Source organism: Artemia franciscana, chromosome 16 (assembly GCF_032884065.1).
Source record: "Artemia franciscana chromosome 16, ASM3288406v1, whole genome shotgun sequence".
In the NCBI taxonomy this organism is placed as follows: Eukaryota; Metazoa; Arthropoda; class Branchiopoda; order Anostraca; family Artemiidae; genus Artemia; species Artemia franciscana.
In genome coordinates, this window is record NC_088878.1 from 26747316 (window position 1) to 26770211 (window position 22896).

At 35.5% G+C, this 22896-nt stretch overlaps 1 protein-coding gene across 1 annotated transcript; it reads left to right on the top strand.

Moving 5' to 3' along the window:
• Nucleotides 1–1229: 1229 nt before the first annotated feature.
• On the top strand, nucleotides 1230–20649 carry LOC136036866 (uncharacterized). Its single transcript, XM_065719197.1, has 4 exons — nucleotides 1230–1333; nucleotides 8832–8957; nucleotides 13804–13973; nucleotides 20503–20649. The coding sequence occupies exons 1-3, from the start codon at nucleotides 1234–1236 to the stop codon at nucleotides 13971–13973; spliced, it is 396 nt and encodes a 131-aa protein (XP_065575269.1). The 5' UTR covers nucleotides 1230–1233; the 3' UTR covers nucleotides 20503–20649.
• The last annotated feature ends 2247 nt before the right edge of the window (nucleotides 20650–22896 follow it).

Consider the following 22896-nt stretch of genomic DNA (forward strand, 5'->3'; position numbering starts at 1 on the left):
TACTGTTCGAGTTATCGAGGTTGCATGTTCGCTTTATCAGACGCTCTATCAGAATAAGTAGACCAAGTGAAAATAGCTTTTTGTTCTAAGAATTTAACTTTCTTTAAAGAAAAGGCACTTCAAATGTGTCTGATCTGCCTTTGGAGCATTAAAAAGTGGCTATAGTGACTGGAACTTAAGGAAAAATTAAAAAGTACGGATGAATTCAAACGAAAAAGCCATAATAAAAAAAAAAAAAAAAAAAAGGAAGAAAGAAAATTCAGTCTCATCACACTCAAGACGTCAGCATTTTTCCTGAGAGCGAAAATATCGCTACCTAATTGAATTGATTAGCTAAATTAACTTAATTGTTTTTTACGATTCTCATGTGGCTTATGTGACTCGCTTTCCATCACTTTGTGCTCTCGATTTGATCCGCTTCTTGATTTGACTGCCTTTATTTAAATGTGAGTTATGGATAAAGTTTTAGTTGATTTTAAAGTGGTTTGTGTGACGCAGCTCACTTTCAAGAGGTTAATCGACCTTAGCTATTTGACCAAGTTACTGTTCGAGGTTACGTATTTGACTTACATAACTACGTTTCGGATTCAATCTCAAACGAGCCGGATCATGACTCTGAATTGTTTGATATTTCTTTGAGAGCAAATTGATTTCTCCAGAAACTCCCAATTAATGTACTGTTGGAAATATACGAATGCTAAAAAAACAAAGGGAAAGAGTCAAATGTGAGTTTATTTTTTTGGTGTGGGGGGGGGGGGGGGCTTTAACAAAATGTAAATACGGCAAAAAAATATATCATAAAACATTAAAATAATCATGAAATCTGAAGGTAGGTGGGGGTTGTCTCCCCACCCACATTCTCTATGTACATCCTTGCTAATTAATCCTTGCTTAACTGCTATTTTGAAACATTTCTTCACAAGCTTTAACCATTCGGTGGCGTAGTGAAAAAAAGAAAAATACTCAACATCTCAATTTCACACCATGTAATATCAGTCCGTCATAAGTGCAGAATTACACACCCTAATAGCTCAATAAATATAAAACAATCACCCTTTACGTGATAATTTCCGATTAGCATGTCAGTGTCGTTTCCGCAAAACGCCTGTATGTTAAGACCCTGTCTAATAGACTTTTCTTAGTACAATATATGACCTCTTAGCGGCGATGAACTTAAATCACGCTAAAGCTAATGTAGTTTGGGGGTGGAGGGAATAGTATATATAGGATTGGATGCTTCAAACTTTTTCACTTAAGTCTTTGACCTCAGCTAGGATGAATAGTTTGTGTTGTTTTACCCTTATTTTGATTACATCAGCATTTTCTGTTCAAGGTAAAGCCGACTTTTAACATTTACATCTTGAAATAGGTAATTGGGTCGTTTAAACCTGGTTTTGCAAAGGGTATACAGGTTTTACGTTCTTACATTATCAGTATGCATTGTCTCTTGTCCACAAAAACATATTGTGCAATCGCATTCATAATGGCAAAGTCGGGCAGGGCCAATTTTTTGGCAGCTCTGCTTTAAAATTTGATGTAGATGGCACTAGGGACAACAAAAAACATTTTTACGCAGATAAGGGGGAGAAAGCTTTCGGTCCTAATTCATAATAGTTTCTCGTTAAGTATATAGAAGAAGAATAGGATAAACCTTTGTTGATTTTCTTCATTTAATCTGTACCCTTCTAAGAGATAAAATGTAAAGTCATAGTAATTAACAAAATTTGGGCATAATTTGAGAGATTTAGGCGTTAAATATTCCTTTTTCTCCTTCAATTTTTTTATGTGTATCCTAGCCCTTGATTCCAATGTATCCCACCAGGATAATCTCATCAACAGAAAAATAACACCTTAAAACTAATTTGAGTGTTAGTTAACTCAATAGCAATTAATGCAAGTTAACATCAAATCCATGAAAATTAGTTAAAATTGCATTCATCTACCTAATTTTCTCAGAAGCTAAACTGAAAAAATAGCTTTTCCGACTATAGTCGATAAATAATATGAATTATCTGCCTACTATAACGCAGAGGGCAACATTTATCTTGGTTTTTCTGCGTACCGACCTGCCAGAGGTATTTTCTGGCCGACCAATCAAATCTTTCGAATTTATGCTCTTCCCTTGCAGTCTTGCTTGTGAACCTTTTTGCAATGCCTTTATTACGACCACCTCCTAACATTCATACATAATTAGAAATTCATTATTACATCAATTAGGAAAGATTATGGAAATATAAAGACAAGGGACTTCGGTTGTCCTGGCAATATTCCAAGAAATGCCAAAGAAATATTCCAGATACCGGGGCAATATTCCAAGAAATGTCCCTAGAATCTAGTTGAACTGCCACTTGCATCTAACTTTGACTTGAAGCGGCCCTAAATTGTCACGAGTATTTCCACCCAGTAAGTTGACCGTCGGCCACATTTTCTTTCACTTCGTTCAGCTCCAAGATTTGTATGACTCTCTTTCAAACTCTCTCTCTCTCTCTCTCTCTCTCTCTCTCTCTCTCTCTCTCTCTCTCTCTCTCTCTCTCTCTCTCTCTCTCTCTCTCTCTCTCTCTCTCTCTCTCTCTCTCTCTCTCTCTCTCTCTCTCTCTCTCTCTCTCTCTCTCTTCATAATTTATTGTACCATTCAATTATCCTATTTTGGTCTTTTGTCGAAATTATATTCCAATCCTCTCTCTCCACCAGAAACAATAATTCTTAGAAAAAAGGCCAGTATATCTGCTCTTACGATAGGTCAGTTTCTTAGAGCAAAATTTAAATTAAAAGAAAATCGAAATTTTCGGAAGTTACGCGAAGTTGAATCTTAAAACGATGGAAAATTATTGCTTCCAAATATTGCGTAAGAAATATATCCCAAGACAAGCTTAAATAAACTAACGTCATATTTTTCACCGTTTATAAAATTATAGGAATTAACACTTTGCTGAAGCACAAAACCGACCTAAAGAAACACCACGTTCTTTTAGGATAGGAATATTCCATTAGAAGTGAGAAAATAAGGCTATTTTAAGACTTAGTTTCTCCAAAGTCTTTCACTGACCACAACATTGATAACTTTTAGTGTTCAAAAATATAACAAAATAAAATGAATGCAAGAAATTATAGGATAAAACTCCAACAAAATTTTTTTTTGTAGTATATTCTATTAATAAAACTTATTAACATCAAAGTTGGTAACCTTATTGTTTTCTATTTACCAATCAATAATTTTTACCTCTTACTTCTAGAACATATTTCAGTCACTATACTTTAACAGAATAAGTATAAAAACCTAATTTTACTTTATATAAAACAAACCACGTTGCTATTACTATATGTGCTACTAAAAATGCAGTTGTTGTAAATTGTATCTTACTTTACCTCTGTCATTTACCCAACCTCTTTAAATAATAATTTTAATCCTATCACTTTCGTCCAAGCCGTACAAGGATTAATAGTAAAATAGTGTATGCAGCATGATGACGTTTCAGGGAATCAGTGTATGCAGCATGTATGACGTATGCAGCATGATGACGTTTCAGGGAATCAGTGTTGCTATTTAATATTTTGATTTGTCCCAAAAAAAGCTCTAAAATTGTACTTTACGGGAAAATGTGTACAGAACACCAAAAATTTTAGCGCATCTCCCTTCAAACAGTACCCTCTCTGGGCGGCGAATGGGGTCCACCAGTTTTTCGGTAGTTTTAAAATGGAACACACGAGACTCGTTTTTTTTGGACCACGAGTCTATAAAAGATGGTACCGGAATCACGGATTGAAACTGACTCGCAAGTCTCAAATCCAAAACGCGAGTCTCGCAGATTTCGTTTTTGGATATTACTTACTTTTCTCTGCCAGTTCTTTATATTTTCCAGCAGGTACAGAATTTTTAGATTGAATGGAAGATTGGCTTTCCATAGACGTGTCAATTTCTGCAACTGGCTTAGCCATTTGGAATATGGGGTGCTTTGAAAAGGCAGGCATAGGCACATGTCCAATTTTTCTTTCCCATCATACGAATTGTCGGGCTGTATCTATGGTTAGAGCACATAATCTAACTCCTTCCCTATAGACTCATACGACTTCGCTTGGACCCAAAGAAGCATAATATATAGGCTGATACATTTTTGACCATACTTAATTAGCCAGGAGCTGGCAAATCTGACATAATCAGAGTTACTCAGCATATTGTTATTAAATCATCGACTGTAACAGATACGATTGAACGAAAAAGTAGCATTGACTTCTTTTAAATTATAAAAAAATCAGGATTTCCTTAGGAACACAAAACAAATCAGTTTTTCAGAAAGTACAATTGCAAGAAAATACTTCTGAGTATCGCATCATAGGTTTTGATTGATGATAAAGACTCAATTTCTTTCTCTTCGGAATCTTGTATTTCGTGAAGTAGTTCTTCTTCTTCCCTTTTCTTTTTTTCCTGAGGATTCAAGACACACCAGTACCATGGCTACAGAACTGCTCCATAGGACGAATAAAGAGTGAACTCAATTTAAGAGTAAAAGACTCAATTTCTTTCTCTTCAGTATTTTGTTTTTCGTGAAGTGTTTCTTCTTCTTCTCTTTTCCTTTTTTCCTGACGATTTAAGAGACACCAGTACTATAGTCTCAGAACTGCTCCCTAGGGCGAATAAGGAGTGAGTGGTCTCAATACAGGAGTAAAAGGCTCAATTTCTTTCTCTTTAGCATCTTTTTTTTCGTGAAGTATTTATTCTTCTTCCCTTTGCTTTTTCCCTTAATTTGTTTCTTTCCAGCATCTTTCCAGTTTCTTTCCTTGAATCTTCTTCTTACCCTTAGTTTTTTTTTCCCGAGGGTTCAAGAGACACGAGTACCATGGTTGTAGAACTGTTCCCTAGTACGAATCAAGGAGTAAACCGTCTCAACTGTAATCTGGTTTCAAAGCTTCGTTTTTTAAAACTGAAACTGCGCTAAAAATACGTTCGACCCATGAGGATAAATATGGAAGAGACATGAGAGGGAACATGAATGGGTAAAGCTCTGAAGATGTTGTGAAGCCAAGGCCTTTCTCAAGCTCATTTGGCCCCTCCCCTCCACCAAAAAAAAATTTCGGGGCTCTGTAAATAATGAGGTGGCAAACGCCTAGATTTGGTAGGAATTGATTGCTAGTGAGATTTTCCTCCTAAGACTACCAATCGACTAGGTTATGAGCCATGACAAGTACTGGTACCAAGTCTTCTTTGCCAGAGGCTGCCACAACAGGGTCAATCACTTTCATTTTCTACAAAACCTTACAGGTTTTGTAGAACTTGAAAAGCCAACTTGAAACTCCTTCAGATAAAACTTAAGGAACACGCAGTTCTATCTCATCAGCATCCACGTTTGCTCCAACATAGATTCTTGCGAGAGGCAAAATGAATTCGGGCTTGGACGGGTTTTACATACCTGACGGGTTTTTTCGACTACCTCTGGGGGTACAAACTTCCAAAGGAGGGTTTTGGATAATTTAGAGATATGTTCGTAAAGATAGTGCAGTCTAACCCCTCCGCTTGAAACAGAACATTCAACTTGTTGACTTGTGGGAAAATGAATCACAGAAACTGCAAGTTCAGTTAGCATACACGTTTTACTTTCTTTTCAGGACCTTTTCTGTAGATTCATGCTTTCAATTCTTCGTAAAAGTGAATTTTAAGTGTTCCCCATTGTTCTAAAATGCGCAGAACTACAACTTGAGTTATAACCAGCGGACATCACGAATTTTCAGCAGTCTATGATTTTTCGTATTCGTTAACAGTTCTTGGTAACGAAGTGTAAGTAAAAAACGATGAGGCTCAATAGTAACTCAAACTCTAAGAAACAGTCTTAGTAACAATGGATACGTCAAACGAATCGAATTTTGATGATTTTTCAGAGTATATAAAATTCATCAAGTCTAATAAATAAGTAACTAAGTAAGACGGCACTAGAACCTTCAGGTCTAAACTGGTGGTACTGGTATCCGTTTCGTGGCAGTCCCACTCAATCAAGAATTGCAATGGGGAGCTGGGGGACAACCATCCTGTGATTTCGCACACCCTTTCTCCTTACCTTCCCAAGATTTCTCCAGGTACCCATTTAGAGCTGGGTGAACTCTGGCTGAGCTAACAGAGTCACGACATTGACCCCCGTCCCAAACCAAATAACTGGCCAGGCCTGGGATTGAACCCGTGCTCCCATGGACAAAGAATCCTCAAACTAGCGTGCCAGCCAATTAGCCAGGACGGCTCCGTCATGTCTAATACTACCCGTCAAAAGTTACAACCCTGTGAAAATTCGCCACATTTTTGAAAAAGGGGGAAACATCCCTCAAGATATCAAGCAACCTCAATGAAAATCACACTGGGAAGCTAACTGGGAGGATCTTTTCATGGAGGAATTTTTCTGGGGGAAAGGAATTTCCATGGAGGGGAGCTAGATTTTCCAGCAAGACTAAAAAAAGATCAGAAATTTCAAAACACAACTTTTTTCACCTGAAAGTAAGGAGTAACATTAAAACTTGAAACGAACAGAAAATATTGCGAATATGAGGAAGGTTGCCCCTTCCTAAATACCCCTCTCTTTACACTAAGGTCCGACCTTTTGTCCCAATTCCTGAAGCATAAGGGTCGTTTAATTAGAATCAGAAGCTACTTAAAATACTAAAAACTTCAACGTAAAGAGTTGGGTATTGTGGAGGGGGACAACCCTCCCCATATTCGTAATAATTTCTATTCCTTTTAAGTTTTACTGTTGCTCCTTACTTTCAGATGAAAAAGTCTCTTTTTTTGTTATTTAATCTCTGTGTAAGCAGTTTTCGGTGAATACTATACATAACATACGTCGCAAACAAACGTGCTAAATTGTATGGTTATTTCCTCGCAGGTGCTAGACGCGCACATAGTCAGGCTATAGAAGACACAGCTGATAAAACAGCTTGTGGATTGTCAGCTTTCACCACAGCCTTCAACCCCTTTACCTCCCCCATATTCACAAAGCTATTATCCAAACCCTAGGCATTTTTTTTTAATATATCTTACGTGAAATAACTTATCTAGTTTCTCTTTCATTATTTAAGCTTCGGCTTGGCATTTCCGACTATCTTCTGCAACATGACACTCTTCTGAATTCAATGTTATTTGAACACATATTTGGTAGATCGGTCGTTTGCTGCTGCTCGTCGAAATTCTTGATGCGAAATTTATTTTGGCATGCCAAAGAGCAGGGGTCTTCCATCCAATGTAACTTTTATTTAAAAACCAACATTTTGAATGTCTTTGTCAGAAAACCAGCCGCTATTGATTTTATGTTTGCAATTTGTCGTTTTCTCTTTCAGATTTGCCCTCATAGTTCTACCATCCTTAATACATTCCTAACAAATATGGTTTGTTCTGTATGGCTCGAGGAAGTTTCATTTCAAAATCAAGGATATATTTTTTAACGCATGAGAATTTTTTATCAGAAAGTAAACTTTCATTTAGTTCTGTTTCTGGGACTTCAAAATTTTACGAGAATTCGTCATGGAAATGAACAGGTGCTTGAAAGACAATGCGCATTAAAAAAAGTTGTCCTACCCAAGATTCGAACCTTGGTGACCATGGCCAAAACAGTGTTTTTACTGATACACTATTAAGTCTTCGATAATAGTGCTTGTTTTATAATTGTTGCTGTCCCCAATCACACGTTTATTACAAGCTAGAAATTTATGATGGTAAGATAACCTAAATCACAAGGCAATTTAAACAATCTTTGCGGCTTTTTCATCCTATTTCCGCCTATAAATCTATAAAAAGCATACTCAAATTATCAATAGCTTTGAATCGAGTCTCTAAACACCTCTCTACGATAATGCTTTTGCCTGCTAGTTTTAGTGGTGTCGCTTGGGAATAGAAGGGGTGTCTGAATCCTTGTTCCAGTTTTGCCCGCCCCCCTCCCTAGATTTTTTCATATTCTCTTTTTAAAGTATTTTCATTGAAAAACTCCCTTATTCAGAATTTTAATTGTAAAAACCAAAAAACAACAAATTTTCCCTCTTCCAGATACCAAAGTAAATTTTGCACCCCTCCAGGTGTCAAAAATACAATTTTGCCCCCATCCTTCCTAAATCTTGCTGATGGACACCCCCTAGCCTAGCCTAGAACTTGCTTAGTCACCAGAACTAGCCTAGCTCAACTTTCAAATCAGCCCTTAAACGATTTTCCATGATGTCCAGTGCCCTAGTAGCGACGAAAACAAGAAAAAGAAGGCACATGACTGCTCTCCATTCAAAAAATGAATTTCCTTGTTATTCAAGAACGGGGCCAATTATTCTCCCCAATGGGGTTTTTGACACGGCAATTCCAATAAGGCACTTTCCATTTTGTTCTGACACTATTTTTGAGGATGTCAGGATCTCTTTTAAAATTTCTGTAAAATTGTTTCCGTGATAATGTTTCATTATTAAAATTTATTAAAATAATAGCTACCATATCTGAATAAGCGACATAAAACAAATTATTCATTCAGTCTATTTAAAATTTAGACTGAACGTTCCCTCCCTAAACTTCTAAACTAAACTGCCACCCCTAGTGATTTATTACTATTTCCAGTGATTTTTTATTGCCTAAACCAAAAAATTCAGTAAATCAGCAAGTAAATTCCTAGATTATTGAAGAAAATCACAAAATCAACCAAAAAATCACTAAAATCTAGTGATTGGTTTTGAACTGGGTGGTATCCCAGTGTCTTGTACAAGCTGTATGGCTTTAACACACTAAAAGCATATCTTAGTCAAAATGTGCAAGTTGTTCACACTTTGTCCAACATCGCCTTAATTAACATTACAATGTATAAAGCGACTTCTTAATATCTTTTCAGCTGTTTACGAAAAGGTTCGACGGCCTCTCCTCATCCCATACCCCAGAGTCGGAAGATCAGATCCTTCTTTATCCGAGTTCAGTCCCAGAGGAGCAGGAGGTCACTGGTGGCAGATTCTGGGACAATGTGAGTGTTTCCAGAGTAAATATTTTTTAGGCTCAGATCTCTGGTTTACGATTATGACACGATATTGTACGAAAATTAATAAAAAAAACAAATTTCCCAGGGAAGTAAAGAGCGAAGTTGAAACTTAAAACGAACAAAATTTATTACTTTACCGCCTATCTAATATATATCAACAAAACTAGTACAAATAAACCAACTAATTATGTTTCCTATATTTCTAGGACTATAGAAAACTAGCACTTTACTGAAAACACAAAATAGTATAGGAGTTTAGGTATAGTAAAAGTAAATCATTTAAGGACACTTAAAAGCATAAAGATAAAGCATTTTAAAGCGTATTTCTTACAGTTTAAGGTTGTATATAGCTGTATATAATTGTATATATAATTTCTTTTAGTTTAAGATTGTTATAGCTGGCGAGACCAAAAGGTTACCTGATAAATCAATCTAATATTTCTGCATGCTGTTCAATGACTGCAGTTATTACAATTATTTAATTTTATGCTTATGTTTTTAAGATACTTATAATTGTGTATTGACAGTTACTAGACTATAAAAATCTTTATATATTAGTTTATTTTTGTCAGGCTACGTAATCACTTTTAAATCCCTAGTCAATATTCCTGTTTGATTTTCCCCAGTCAATTTTATGCTTATGTTTTTAAGATAGTTGTAATTGTATAGTGATAGTTAATGATGTCAAAACTGCTGTAAAAGTATGAAAAGCTTTATAGATTAGTTTATTGTTGTCAGGCTACGTACTCACTTCTGACTCCCAAGTCAATATTTCTGTTTTTATGCTTGGCTTTCATGTTTTCAGTTTAGTGCTAATTTTCTATAACCCTAGAAGCACAAGGAAACATAATTAGCTGGTTTATTTGCACTAGCTTTATTGGCATATATAGATAACCGGTTTTTTCAAATGGAAAGAAGTCTTTTCCAGTGAAATGGCTACAAAAGGTGTTTTTCCAAACCTAGCCAGGAAAAAAAAAATCTGCGAGGGTGTCCCTCCTTCTCAATTACCACCAATAGAACAAGTGCACGGGCCTCATCACAGAACTAGAGAATTCAGGTGTAGGGGGCTTTGGACCCTTCCCCCCTAATATTTTTCTGGTGCCATCATTCCCTATTTTTGTTTCTTTTTTTCACCTTTTTTGGCACCTTTGTCACATTGATCCCCCTCCAAGATTTTGCTCATCGGCACCCTTGTCACGTTGCCTTCATCCCCCCTACGATTTTTCTCTATATCAACCCTTGCATCTTAGTGATGTTTTAAGGTCCAATTCAAAACTATTGATCAATCAAACGTAGTTTTTCGTAGAATCTTAGTTGAAAAGAGCACATCGAGTACTCAATGAAAAGTCGCATCGAGTAGCGATGAAACTTTGAAGTCTATATTTTCTTATTGTCTACACCTATTGTATAACACCTTCCTAAAGTGCCAATAATAAACTGAAAATGACAATTTTAGGCGCCATATCTAAAGTTGCTAAAAGTATAAAAAGTATGCTTAGTTCTAAAAACAAATAAGTGTAATTAAAGGATGAAGTAAGAATGGAATAAGAGTTTGTTGCTATTTTACCAGGTTCGTATTTTTGCTATCCCCTCGGACAAGTTTTCTATTTCTTTCGGTTAAGTTAAACTGTTATTGGTTTTTGTTTGTTATAATCAGCTTTTCTCCCTGACGGATTGTCAATTTCACAACTTTTCAATGAATATAAAAGATTGACTTTTAATGAATATAAAACATTTGATTATAGGTTTCCCCTCTCCCTTGCACTTACAGAGGTGTTTTTAAAGGAGGGTCATAAGTGTGGTTTTAGGGGAGGATATATAAAATCCTGGGTGCGGGAATCTTATGGGCGCAAAATTTATATTGAATAATCTAACGGTTATAATCATTTTTCAATTGGTGAACTTTTATTTTTATTATAATACAGTTGAGGACACAGTTAATAAATGAAAGTAATTAGTAACTTATCATTTAATTAATAAAAATAAAATAAATTAAAACAAGTAGAATAATTTTTTGATAATGATCAAAATAAAATAATCAGTAGTTGTTAAATAATTGAATAATCTAAATGATAAATTGAAGAATAATAAATAGAGTTGTTAGCTAGTTAATAAATGAAAATTTTGTTAAAATTCAGACTGAAAATTTTGTGGGAGGCAGGGGGTGCTGATTAACATTTTACCCGGGCATAAGAGTGGCCAGAACCACCACTCCTCCCTGACGAATAAAAGAACATAAAAAATAACAGGATCTTGGCCAATTCAATTTCTCCTACAACTTGGAGACACAAAAATCTGCGTTATTCGTGCCTAGTGAAGTGGCAGAATGCTCCTCTGCCACGGGGGTAGTTGGTGGTAGATTTTACTCCTGTTGTCGATTCTTGCATTTTTTTTTTCTCCAGCAAGAGCCGGAGGCAGCCTATAGTCTAGTCAAAGCTTCTATATCTGTGGAAAGATATCTTTAATCTATATATTTAATCTATTTGATACCTGACAACTATTGAAAAATATAAAATAATTGAAGGAAAAGGTCAGAAAAGTATGATCATTTAGACTAAATGCAAACATATTTTTTCTATTCTTGTCCCTTAATAGCAGAGAAATTGTTGAACTTATAGTTAATATATGTATATATATTAAAAGTTTATTTTTTGTTCTACCTAATTGCTGGAAACCAATTCAAAATCATAGCAAACTTAACGAGAAAAGTAAGAAAAAGTGTGTTTACTTACAAAAAACTTAACGGTGATATTGGTTTCCAATTTAACATGTTTGCTAGAGTTTCTAAAATCTTCTCAGTGCACAAGCGCACGAGTGCAATAGCGAGACGGGGAGGTTACGGAAATAAGACGTGTCGACTACATTGTTCGTCCTGATATGATTCAAACAAACCAACAGATTCCCTTCTTTTTCTAATTGATTGCCATTAGAAAATTATAACTAATAGTTCGTACTGTATGGCTATTTATAGCAGATTCAGCATTTGACACACTTTTGATTTCTTTGAGCTTATATAAAGTTTGGATAGGCCACTGCAATAAATAAGTAAGTTCGAAGTCATCATAAGTCCAAGTCAAGTTAGTACTATCGTAAATTGTGTCATTTACACTCTTGATATTAGATGAAACCAGCGAACTTAGTGTGAGCCAGCGGCATTAATTAATGAACGATTAGAGGGGGCTACATATTTAAGGGAGTAAAGTTGTCGTGTTTAAAACCAACAGATTGTCTTTTTGTCTTTTTTTAAATATAAATTCACTAAAAAGGCATTTGCAAGGAAAATCCCATCCCATCCCAAATTTTTTTAGAAGATTTAGGGGAGGGGTTAAAATCCAGGGCTACAACACCCCCCCCCCTGAAACCACCGATGCTAACTAGCTAGTAAAGTTAGGAAAATTCTCTTATCCCCATCTTGCTACAAAACACTCATAGAACAGCATGTTCAATTAAACTAAACTCGTGGCTAGGCCCAACTTAAGCCATCCATTATTATTAACGTTATCAATTGTAAAGTCAAGCCTTTTAGCTCACACTTATTTTGATGCAATGAATAAGTACATTACTATAAAGACAAGATTTTGAAATCAATTGACTTCTTTTTTGTTCTTTTACGAAATAATGCTTTTCGGCTGGGATGCCTTAAAAAGTGTTATGCATGCAAAAAAAAATTGTAGGGAGCAGAAACATTGAAAAAGGTGTCTTGCTAATTAAAAGCTAATTAAAAGCTTTAATTAAACTAATTAAAAGCTAATTATTGTGCTGTAGAGTTTTTGGCGTCCAAGGTGCAGAGAAAAACAATTTTTAGACCGAAGCCCCATTCCCAAAATATTAACATGGAAAAGAACAGAGATACTGTATATTTTGGAAGAAACCAAAGCAAAGTTATTGTTCTTCAGTTGTGTTATTCGGTTGTGTGTTCTTTTTCAGCTGACGTAGATGTTTCCCTTTTTTAAGAAACCAATAAGAGAAAACTCTCTGGGCTTTTCGATAGAACTTGTTTGGTTAGGGGTTCATTTGTAAAGTTATGCTTTACAGTTAAGCAATTTTGTAAATTTGTAAAGCTATGCTTTACAGTAAATGCTAGATAAAGAGAAAAATATCTTTTGAATAACCATCGCCTTTTTGTACTGTGACAAGAACTCCTGATGTGCCGTCAGGTTCCTCTTCTCTCATTAAAAAAAAACCCTGATAAGAAGATAGAATTATGTTCATATTTTTAATTCAATAATACTATTTTACGAGCATAATAGACATCGTAAATGTATAATTTACCTTTTTTTTTTATCGGAATTAATTTATTCCCAACCATGCAGGTTAATTTGTGATGCACAAGTTAAAACAAAATCGTAACTCTACCCAAAGGAGAGCAGAATCTGGGATAGGGGTAGGTAAATTTTCCCCCATTCAGCGTGCAAAAGCTGATCGACACTTTACGATTATGACATTTTCTCTCAAATAAAATGTGTAGTTTTCTTTAAAACTATATTTTTAGCCAAGAATTTTGTTTCTTGTAACTTTTCTGTTTTCTTTTTTCTACTTTAATTTCTATATGACTTTCAAATTTGCCCCTCCCCCTGCTACCAACGTATTATAGTATTATTCTTTATGGAGTTTAGCATGTTGTTTGTGGGTTACGAATTGTGCTTTCTACGGATTTGACCCTTTGGTACTGGTAAATAGCGTGAATTTAATATCCACATTAGTATATGTTACTCTTTTAGTAAGTATATGAAAGTATAGTAAGTAAGTATATCTAATACGTTATAAACCAAAAATTTAGTGACAATCCTGACAATGGTCTCATAAAAAAACTGTCATTTTTCTATTTCAGCTAAACGTCAAGGACTAATTCCATTTCCGAGAATTGGAAAAAGGCAGCAGTTAAACCCATATCCCAGAATTGGAGAGTTCAGTTTCTCGAATAACGCTCATAATGAAGAACGCAGTCCTAGCGAGCCAGAAACTAGAAAATTAAGCCGGATTTTTCCTCTTGAATACTAAGTAAGTGGATATCAATCAGCACTGCATAAATAAGACTTGAGTCCAGGGCCGTATCTAGGGGGCTGAGGAGATTGAACCCTCTCCCTGGAATTTTATCTGACTCTCAAAAACCTAATAAAAATACATATAAGCAAACTCTTAATATGTTTTCTGTAGTTCTTTTGTATAAACCCCTTCCCCCTAGGACAAAACTTTTGGATATGCCCTTGCTTTGGTCTCGTGAAAAGTTGAACGCACAGAACATTAGAATATTAATATTAATTCTATTCAATCTTAATTTTAATTAATTAATGTAATTAATAAAATCAATAAATAATAATTAATTTTAACCAAATCAAACAGTTCGTGGTAACAAACTGTAGTAAGGAGCGACCCGGCTCTATAGTAACCAAAACTCTAAAAATGGAATTTCGATACCAGTAGCTACATCAAAAGAATTGCATTTTGATGCTGATTTTAAATATATAAGTTTCATCAAGTTTAGTCTTACCCATCAAAAGTTACGAGCCTGAGAAAATCTGCCTTATTTTAGAAAATAGGGGGAAACACCCCCTAAAAGCCATAGAATCTTAACAAAAATCACACCACCAGATTCAGCGTATCAGAGAGCCCTACAGCAGAAGTTTCAAGCTCCTATCTACAAAAATGTGGAATTTTGTATTTTTTAAGCGTAGTCGAAAAACCTTACAACTGTGTCTTTGTGGACGACTTACTCCCCAACAGTCCCTGTGAGAGGCTACAAGTTACAAACTTTGACCAGTGCTTACATATAGTAATGGTTATTGGGAAGTGTACAGACGTTTTCAGGCGGATTTCTTGGTTGGGGGGGTTGAGAAGGGGGACAATGTCCATGAAGGGAGCGCAGGATTTTCTAGCGTTATTTAAAAAAAAAGATGAAAAAATAAATATGAAGAAGTTTTTTCAACTGGAATTAAGGAGCAGTATTAAAACTTAAAACGAACAGAAATTATTACGCATATGAGGGGCTCACCTCCTCGTAATACCTCGCTCTTTACGCTAAAGTATTTTTAGTAATTTCAACTATTTATTCTTAATGAAATGGGACAAAATTTAAGCTTTAGTATAAAGGGCGAGGTACTGACGAGGGGTTGAACCCCCCCCCCCCATATATGTAATAAAAACATGAAAATACAAAAGTTCGTTACGTAAGCTAATTTATAAGTTACTTATATATTTCACTAATAAAAACATTCGTAAAAAATTAAAAGTTCTAGTTGCCCTTTTAAGTAACCAAAAAATCGGAGGAAAACTAGGCATCCTCCCCCACTCCTTTTTTCTCAAAATCATTCGATCAACTATGAGAAAGCCATTTAGCCAAAAAAAAAATGCAAATTTCGTTTTAATTGTTCCTCTGCGGAGAGCCAAAATCAAAACATGCATTGATTCAAAAACGTTCAAAAATTAATTTAAAAAACACATTTTTCTTAACTGAAAGCAAGGAGCCAGATTTAAACTTAAAACGAACAGAAATTAATTCGTATATGAAAATGGCTGCTTCCTCATCAACACCCCGCTCTTTACGCTAAAGTTTTTTACTGTTTTAAAAAGCAGAGCTGAGAGAAAGAGTCAAACTTTAGCGTAAAGAGCGGGGCGCTGATGAGGAAGCAGCCCCTTTCATATACGAAGTAATTTCTGTTCGTTGTAAGTTTCAATGTCGCTCTTTACTTTTAGTTAAAAAAAAAGCTTTTTATTGTTTAATAACTAACAATAATCATCTAGTAGATCTAAAAATTAATTCTAATTAATTTTATGTCGTGAATTCTAATCAGTTAAACTAACTTTTCAAATCAGTTAACAATAATTAGTATTAATCAATTATTTATATTAATCATCTAATTAATTTGATTTCTAACTAACTCTATCCAATTTTAACCTAATCAAGTTTCAAATGCTTCACTACTTATAATTAGTTCTCACTAAAATCAGGTCTTCGTCACCCGATCCAGCGTTATTCGAGATATAAAACCAGGTTAGTAGTTTAGTAATTTCGAGACCCAAAAGTTCCTAGGGGTGAGATAGCAGTATGGTAATTCTGGAACCCTGGGAAATCGAATGAAGTCAAAATCCGTCGTGAAAATTTTTTACTTGGGTTTCGAGGAATCGGTGAAATATTCTTCCTTCATTTTTCCCTTAGTTTGAATAACCACAAATACTTTATAGCGCATCAAGGGGGTAATTTTCTATGGGGCAGAAAGGGGTAACTGCCCCTACCAGACTTGATTTCACCCTCCAGACCTCAGTTTGCCCCCCCCAGCTGTAATTTAGTCTCTGCGAAAAAATTGTCAGTACTATGATAAGCCTCCATAATTCAAGCATCCAGAGAAACGGGTTAGGTTTTGTTCAGTATATTTTTGCCCTATGTTACTATATGGCTCATTTTCCCTTTTCACTGTTATTTTCACTTGAATTGGGAAAACTAGCCCTAAATTTACCCCCCCTCATCCATGATTTTGATGAAACTAAGTCAGAGTAGCTCATATAATTGTCTTATCGTCATAAGATATATTTCTTAAACCAAAAAACAGCTCAATAGCACAAACACAGACCTCTACAAAGGCTCCATGGACACAAACGCTCCATGGACACTTTCCGTCAGACACAAAAATTTGGAACTTCTTATCTATATGGAACACACTGAATAAGTGAAGTTAGGTTAATCCTAATGAAATATACCAAAATATGATGAAAATATAATACTTTAGTAACAAAACTATGGAAACTACAACACAGGATTATGGAAATCACGCCGCTCAGAACGAATTATATTGAATACCTAACCTAATCGCTAACCACATCTATATATTACATATTTAATTAAAGTATACCGACATCGTAGTTTCTTTCACTCAAAATAATCAAATCACAACCTTTGTCAGCTCTTACAGAGCGAAATTCTTGAATGTGTTTCGTATCATTGTATATTGTATTGTTTCGTAATACATGCACAAACACCAAAATTCATATAAACAAATTTTCGCAACGTTTTTATTTTAAACCGTCCCTCTGGAAAAATCTTTCTAAACAAAAATTCTAGATTCGCTCTTGACGGTAGGAGTGGTCACTGATGAATGGGTGGTTCTGTTTTTCGGAAGTAAATTTGTCTTCTGGACTATCTCCATCATTATGAATAGCTCTAAGACATTCAAATGCATAGATTGTATTACACAATCAATCCAAAAACAGCTCGTAGATGCTTTTCCGTAGCTGAGGCAGCTACCACCCCCACAAAACTCAAGTTTATATGCACAATATGAAGTAATTTATGGAAATGGGAAATCATACAAGTTTTTTACAGCTCTACTCTTCTCCATTGGAGAAAATCCATCCATTGACAGGCCTGTGAACAGGAGGGGGCCTTACGCTCTTTACACCTTTCAAAATCTAAGTGATGTTTTTTCTGAATTTGATTTATATAACCTTATTAATTCTTCTTGCTCCTCTGACAGACCGAAAAGTTTCCCAAAGACTGGGGAACAGGAACCTGAGTCAAACTCTTTAAGAAAGGAGGCACGAAAGAATGCGGTAGCTATAAAGGAATCAATCTTCTCTCGATCACTGCGAAGCTCATCACGACGATAATATTAGAAAGACTCCAAGCTGTCCTTGATCCTCACTTACTTCAAGAACAGCGTGGATTTCGGCCAAAACGATCTTATGCCAACCTTATTTTTACTATACACACCCTTATGGAAGAATCTGAAGAATGGAGAAAGCGCTCGTATATACTATCCGTGTACTTTGAAAAGGCCTTTGATACAGTAGATCGTCAAACCTGTGGAGAGTATTGAGGTTTTAAGCCATTCCCGAGAAGCTAATCCGTATAATAGTTGCCAAGTACGAAGAGATGGAATGCTGTATTAAAACATCGGACGGCAACACACGCTACTTGAAGGTGATGTCTTGCGTCAGGTAGGGCTGTGTTCTGTCAACTCTCCTCTTTCTTCTAGTTATAGACTGCATCTTTAGACAGATAAATGGGCATGGAATCTGGATCACAGAAAACTTCATCAGGATGTTGACTTCGCCGACGATGTTGGACTCATAGAAGTCAACAAGCAGCAGCTTCAGGGATTCCCAAACAAACTCGCAGAGAAAGCTGAATAATCGGGACTACACATCAACGCACCAAAGACAAAAGCTATGTCAATCAGTGGTTCACCCATGGGAATCCAACTAGGAGGAGAGGACATCAAACTGGTGACACACTTAAAGTACTTAGGGAGTACAGTCATTTTCAGTGGAGACCATGAAAAAGAACTGCGCACCAGGATAGCCTTGGCCAACACATCATTTCAAAGCCTTCTTTTAGTCTTGAAATCCACCGTATAATCGCTGAAGTTGTAACTCAGGTTGTTTTTGAGCAATGTACTGTTTGTCCTGAGTTACACTATGGAATGCCTTAAACTAACTGCAGAACAGGTACCTTACCATCGCCAAACCCTTAGAATCAGTGGGAGAGACCATGTTAGCAACGATGAGATCAGTACCCGTACAGTCCAGCCAGATATTGCAACCATTGCACGGCAACGTAGATTGTGATACCTTGGACACATCATCCACATACCAGATCACAGACTTCTAAAAGTGCTCCTCCAATGGCAACCAGAAGGCACACGTCTCTGAGGAAGACCAAGGAACACGCTTTGTAGGACTTACGAACATGAAAGAAGAGCCCTCCAGACGAGTCTAGCTTCAGAGTGGGAAGACATGTACGCAGTGGCCCACATGAGGGAAGATCGGTGGTTACTCACCGACGCCCTGTGTGCCTCCGGAGGCACTGGAGGAACTAAGGTCTAAGGTAAACTCCTATTATTATCCTTATAGTTTACCTATTTTGAGTTTTTTCGAAGCTGAGTAACCTGAAATGTCTAACACCTCCATGATTTGAAATCCAGTGTACGAGCCTAGCCCTTTGCCTTCCGTCAATAAAACCATAGCTAATTCGGAGCAAAAAAAATAATTTCGTACAAAGTTGGCATTTACGAAATTTTTTCTACTTTTATTTTATCAACATCAATATTTTATGTTTTTCTGACATGACGTTTTTAACAAGTAACGATCCCATCCTTACCTTTTTTATTTGGATGTACTATCACGCTATCTACAGTCTATAAGGACTTTTTTGGAGCATCGAAATGACAAATCGGTTTCCATGATTTTTCAGGGTTCCGAAATTAGGAAGCTACTGTCCAGGCTTAGATTAAAAAAAAGACTTGATCAGGGTATCGAAGCACCGACTCTGGTTTTACCTGAAAGCACCAAAAAACTAGAGATTTAATACCAGAAATAAATAATAAACTATGAAAAGAATTCTGTACAACTTTGAGCAGTTTCGGCAATTTCGTGGTAACTATTGAAACAGATGATCTGTGATAAAATTTTACTATGGAGCAGGACCAAGGGGAGGAGGAGGGTAACTAGCAAATTGATTTGGGGAAGGTTGTTAAAAGTATTTTGTTCTTGGTGATGTGTTGATTCTTTTTTTTTACATATTTTAAAGACCAATTTATAATTCACAGAAATACTTCAGCGGGGGGGGGGGGGAGACACTAACACGGTCCTTTTGGATCCGGCCTAGCTATGCATTCACGGTAAATGATAACTATCAGAGAAACTGGTGGAAAACGGTCTTATTCTTATGAAACATTACAAAGCATATAAAAAATATCCAAAATCTTATAGCTTCTTCTAAATTTTATTGAACACCTCATAAAATTACCCCCCCCCCACCACGAAAAAATAATCGTCTGTCTGTATATGCATACCCATATAAGGTGGATATGTACAGGATATAATGTGTTTTTTTTTAATAAGGGGAATTTTATGCCTTTCGGTGAAAAAAGGAAGTATTTTGAGAGGTTTAGGTCACAGAAGGATCCGTATTTTTGCCCGATGTACTGAGAAATTGTAAGGAGTTCAAGAATCTGAGAGTAGAAACTTTTGGAAATGGGGTAAATTGGAAGGACTGGACGGTTGCAATTTTAAAAAGTAAGTTTAAAGTGGATATTAAGGATGTGTGGAGGTACGCGCGTGTAGTCGTTCAGAACAGATGAGATTTGTTGAGGATAGAGGATAGGTGGAACAAGATTAGACTGTAGGAATTCCTTTATATAGTGTGAAGGTAGTATTTTTATTTTTCCTTCTTTTTGTGGCAATGGTCGATATAGCTTTAAAGCATTTAATATTTTTGCGATATTTTGTGTAATTGTGTTAATTTTATGGTTGTTTTGTGATTGTTATGCTTTTTCGGGGTTATTATTATTATACTTTGTTAAGTGTTTTAGTATTATGTGTTATTATTTTGCGTTATTTGCTGTTTTTTGTCATGGCCTAAAGTGGCTTTTGTTGCAATAATTATATATTTATTCATCCATCTATAGGTAATATCAAAACAAGAAAATTTCAGAATTAGCTACAAATATATAGAGCCCCTTAAGGACTTTGCTAAAATACTCTAGTATCCTAGAGATGGCAGCATATGTTCATTATACCCTTTTTATTATCTTAGGAAAATGCAGTAACGATGTCAATATGTGCCCAGTGCAAATGAAACTACGCGACGAAGACTGTGATGGAAAAAACCGACTATGAAAACTTTGTCAAATGAACTATTTTTTATTATAAGCAGTAAAATAAAGATGAGTTTACATATTTATTTAAGGTTAAAATATATCTTGTTTCATACGCAGTATTCATACGCAGAGTGTAAAGTGATGATAAATACTTAGCATAAGATGTAAACTTTAAAAAACTATTAGGTTCTAAGCTTACAGAATTTGGGGGTCAATTTTTCTCCACAAATAGACTACGCTTCAAAGTCTGGCTGACCTTATATGTCGTTTCATTAAACCGTGGAAAGGTTTTTAAAAGCCCAGACGCAAGTTTTCTTTATGCCAAATTCTTGTTCGGTGAGGAATTTTTCTTTTGGACGGCACAATTCCCATATTATCCTGGTATAGGTTACAGACACGTCACTAGCCAAAATTTATGTGGGATATGGGGAAGCCATCGGTTTTTGTCGAGTGGGTAGCATTTCTGCCAATGGGTTTGGGAGATATTGCTGTAAAATTGCTTTATTTGTCTTTACCAACTAAGACCCTTCCTCTTTCATTGATTTTTCGTCGATTATTTTCATTTTTCAACTTCCAATCGATCGTTTAATTTCCAATCAAATGAGCTCCTTCCGAAGTTTCTTTGTCAAATTCTTCGATAAAAGTGTCTTGGTAAAAAATAAAAAGAACAAAAAAACACAGAGCAGATGTCACTCTTGACTTAAGCAGCGCTAATGCGCTGCCTATGAAAATTTAAAAAGCTACGTGCTGTATAATTCGTTTTTCCTCTGCCACATAATAGGTATAAACTCATAAGAATCATTGGAACATAATATAAGCATAATATTCGTCCCGCAGAAAAATGCTAATTGGTTTTGTTTATGACAATCATATTTATGTTGTATGATTAGCACAATACCCCAGTCACATGTCCAAAAAGCTGCTTGGGAGGGAGGAGTATTTCGAGTGGTAAGACTACAAAGAAAATTCCACAAAACGAGTGAGTTTAGTTAAAAAAATAAGAAATCAGAGAAGAACGTAAAAATGTGGATTCTTTGTTTGGAGACTCATGCCCACATCCCCAGTCCCCTTTGTTCGTATAACTCGGACCAATAAATCAACACTTCATGTTATGCTGGTGACTTCATTTAAACAAAGACCGAAAATAACTATTTCTATTCATATATGTCGCCATCTAGGAAAAGACCTGGGGAAAGTTTGTCTTAATATTCGAACAGTCTGGGAAAGAACAGACGTGGGAAAGGATTTTTGAGGATGTGAAATAAAAATAAACAAACAACCCACACTTTTGGAAATTCAAAACGTGTTGTTAAGAGCCAATCCATGTCAAGCTTGTCGTAAATTCCATTATTTAAATCAATCATAAAACACAAAATAAATGATTGGAAGAAGACATTATTAGAAGATGAAAAGGTATCTTATAAGACATCCTGATGTATATTTGTTTATTGGAAGGCTCGTATTTTACACGAGGTCAGACTATATAGCACTTTTAATGTGCCCCAGTTGGTTCAACCAATGAAAAAACTGGTTCAACGAACTTAAATTTTGTCAAAGATAACATTGACAAACTGTTCAGTTTGTCAAAGACAAACTGAATTTTGTCAAAGAGTTTATTAGAAGATTAAAAAGTATCTTATAAGACATCCTGATGTATATTTGTTTATTGGAAGGCTTGTATTTTACGCGAGATCAGACTATATAGCACTTTTAATGTGCCCCAGTTGGTTCAACCAATGAAAAAACTGGTTCAACAAACTTGAATTTTGTCAAAGACAGCATTGACAAACTGTTCAGTTTGTCAAACACAAACTGAATTTTGTCAAAGACATTATCAGAAGATGAAAAGGTATCTTATAAGACATCCTGATGTATATTTGTTTATTGGAAGGCTCGTATTTTACTCGAGATCAGACTATATAGCACTTTTTATGTACACCAGTTGATTCAACCAATGAAAAAACTGGCTCAACAAACTTGAATTTTGTCAAAGAAAATGTTTGAAAACAGAAAAAATTGTGCTCAAATGATACATTCTCGCTAAAGAGGCAATACTAGTCGCCAAAAGAGAGAAAATGTTAACACATATACCTTATCAATTCTATGTGGGTGTGAGACAAGGTCCTTGTGAAGGGGAGGGGGTTTGACCCCTTCCTCTGAAATGTTTTCACGACTCATTAAAACCTAATAAAAATGCATGTAGACAAATTTTTGATCTTTTTTTTTTGTAAACCTGCTTAATACATATAGTTGGTCACATTAGCAGTGAATTAAAATGATATTTAGTAGTTTAGTTTTTTAACTTAACATTGAATTTGAAATATTCTATA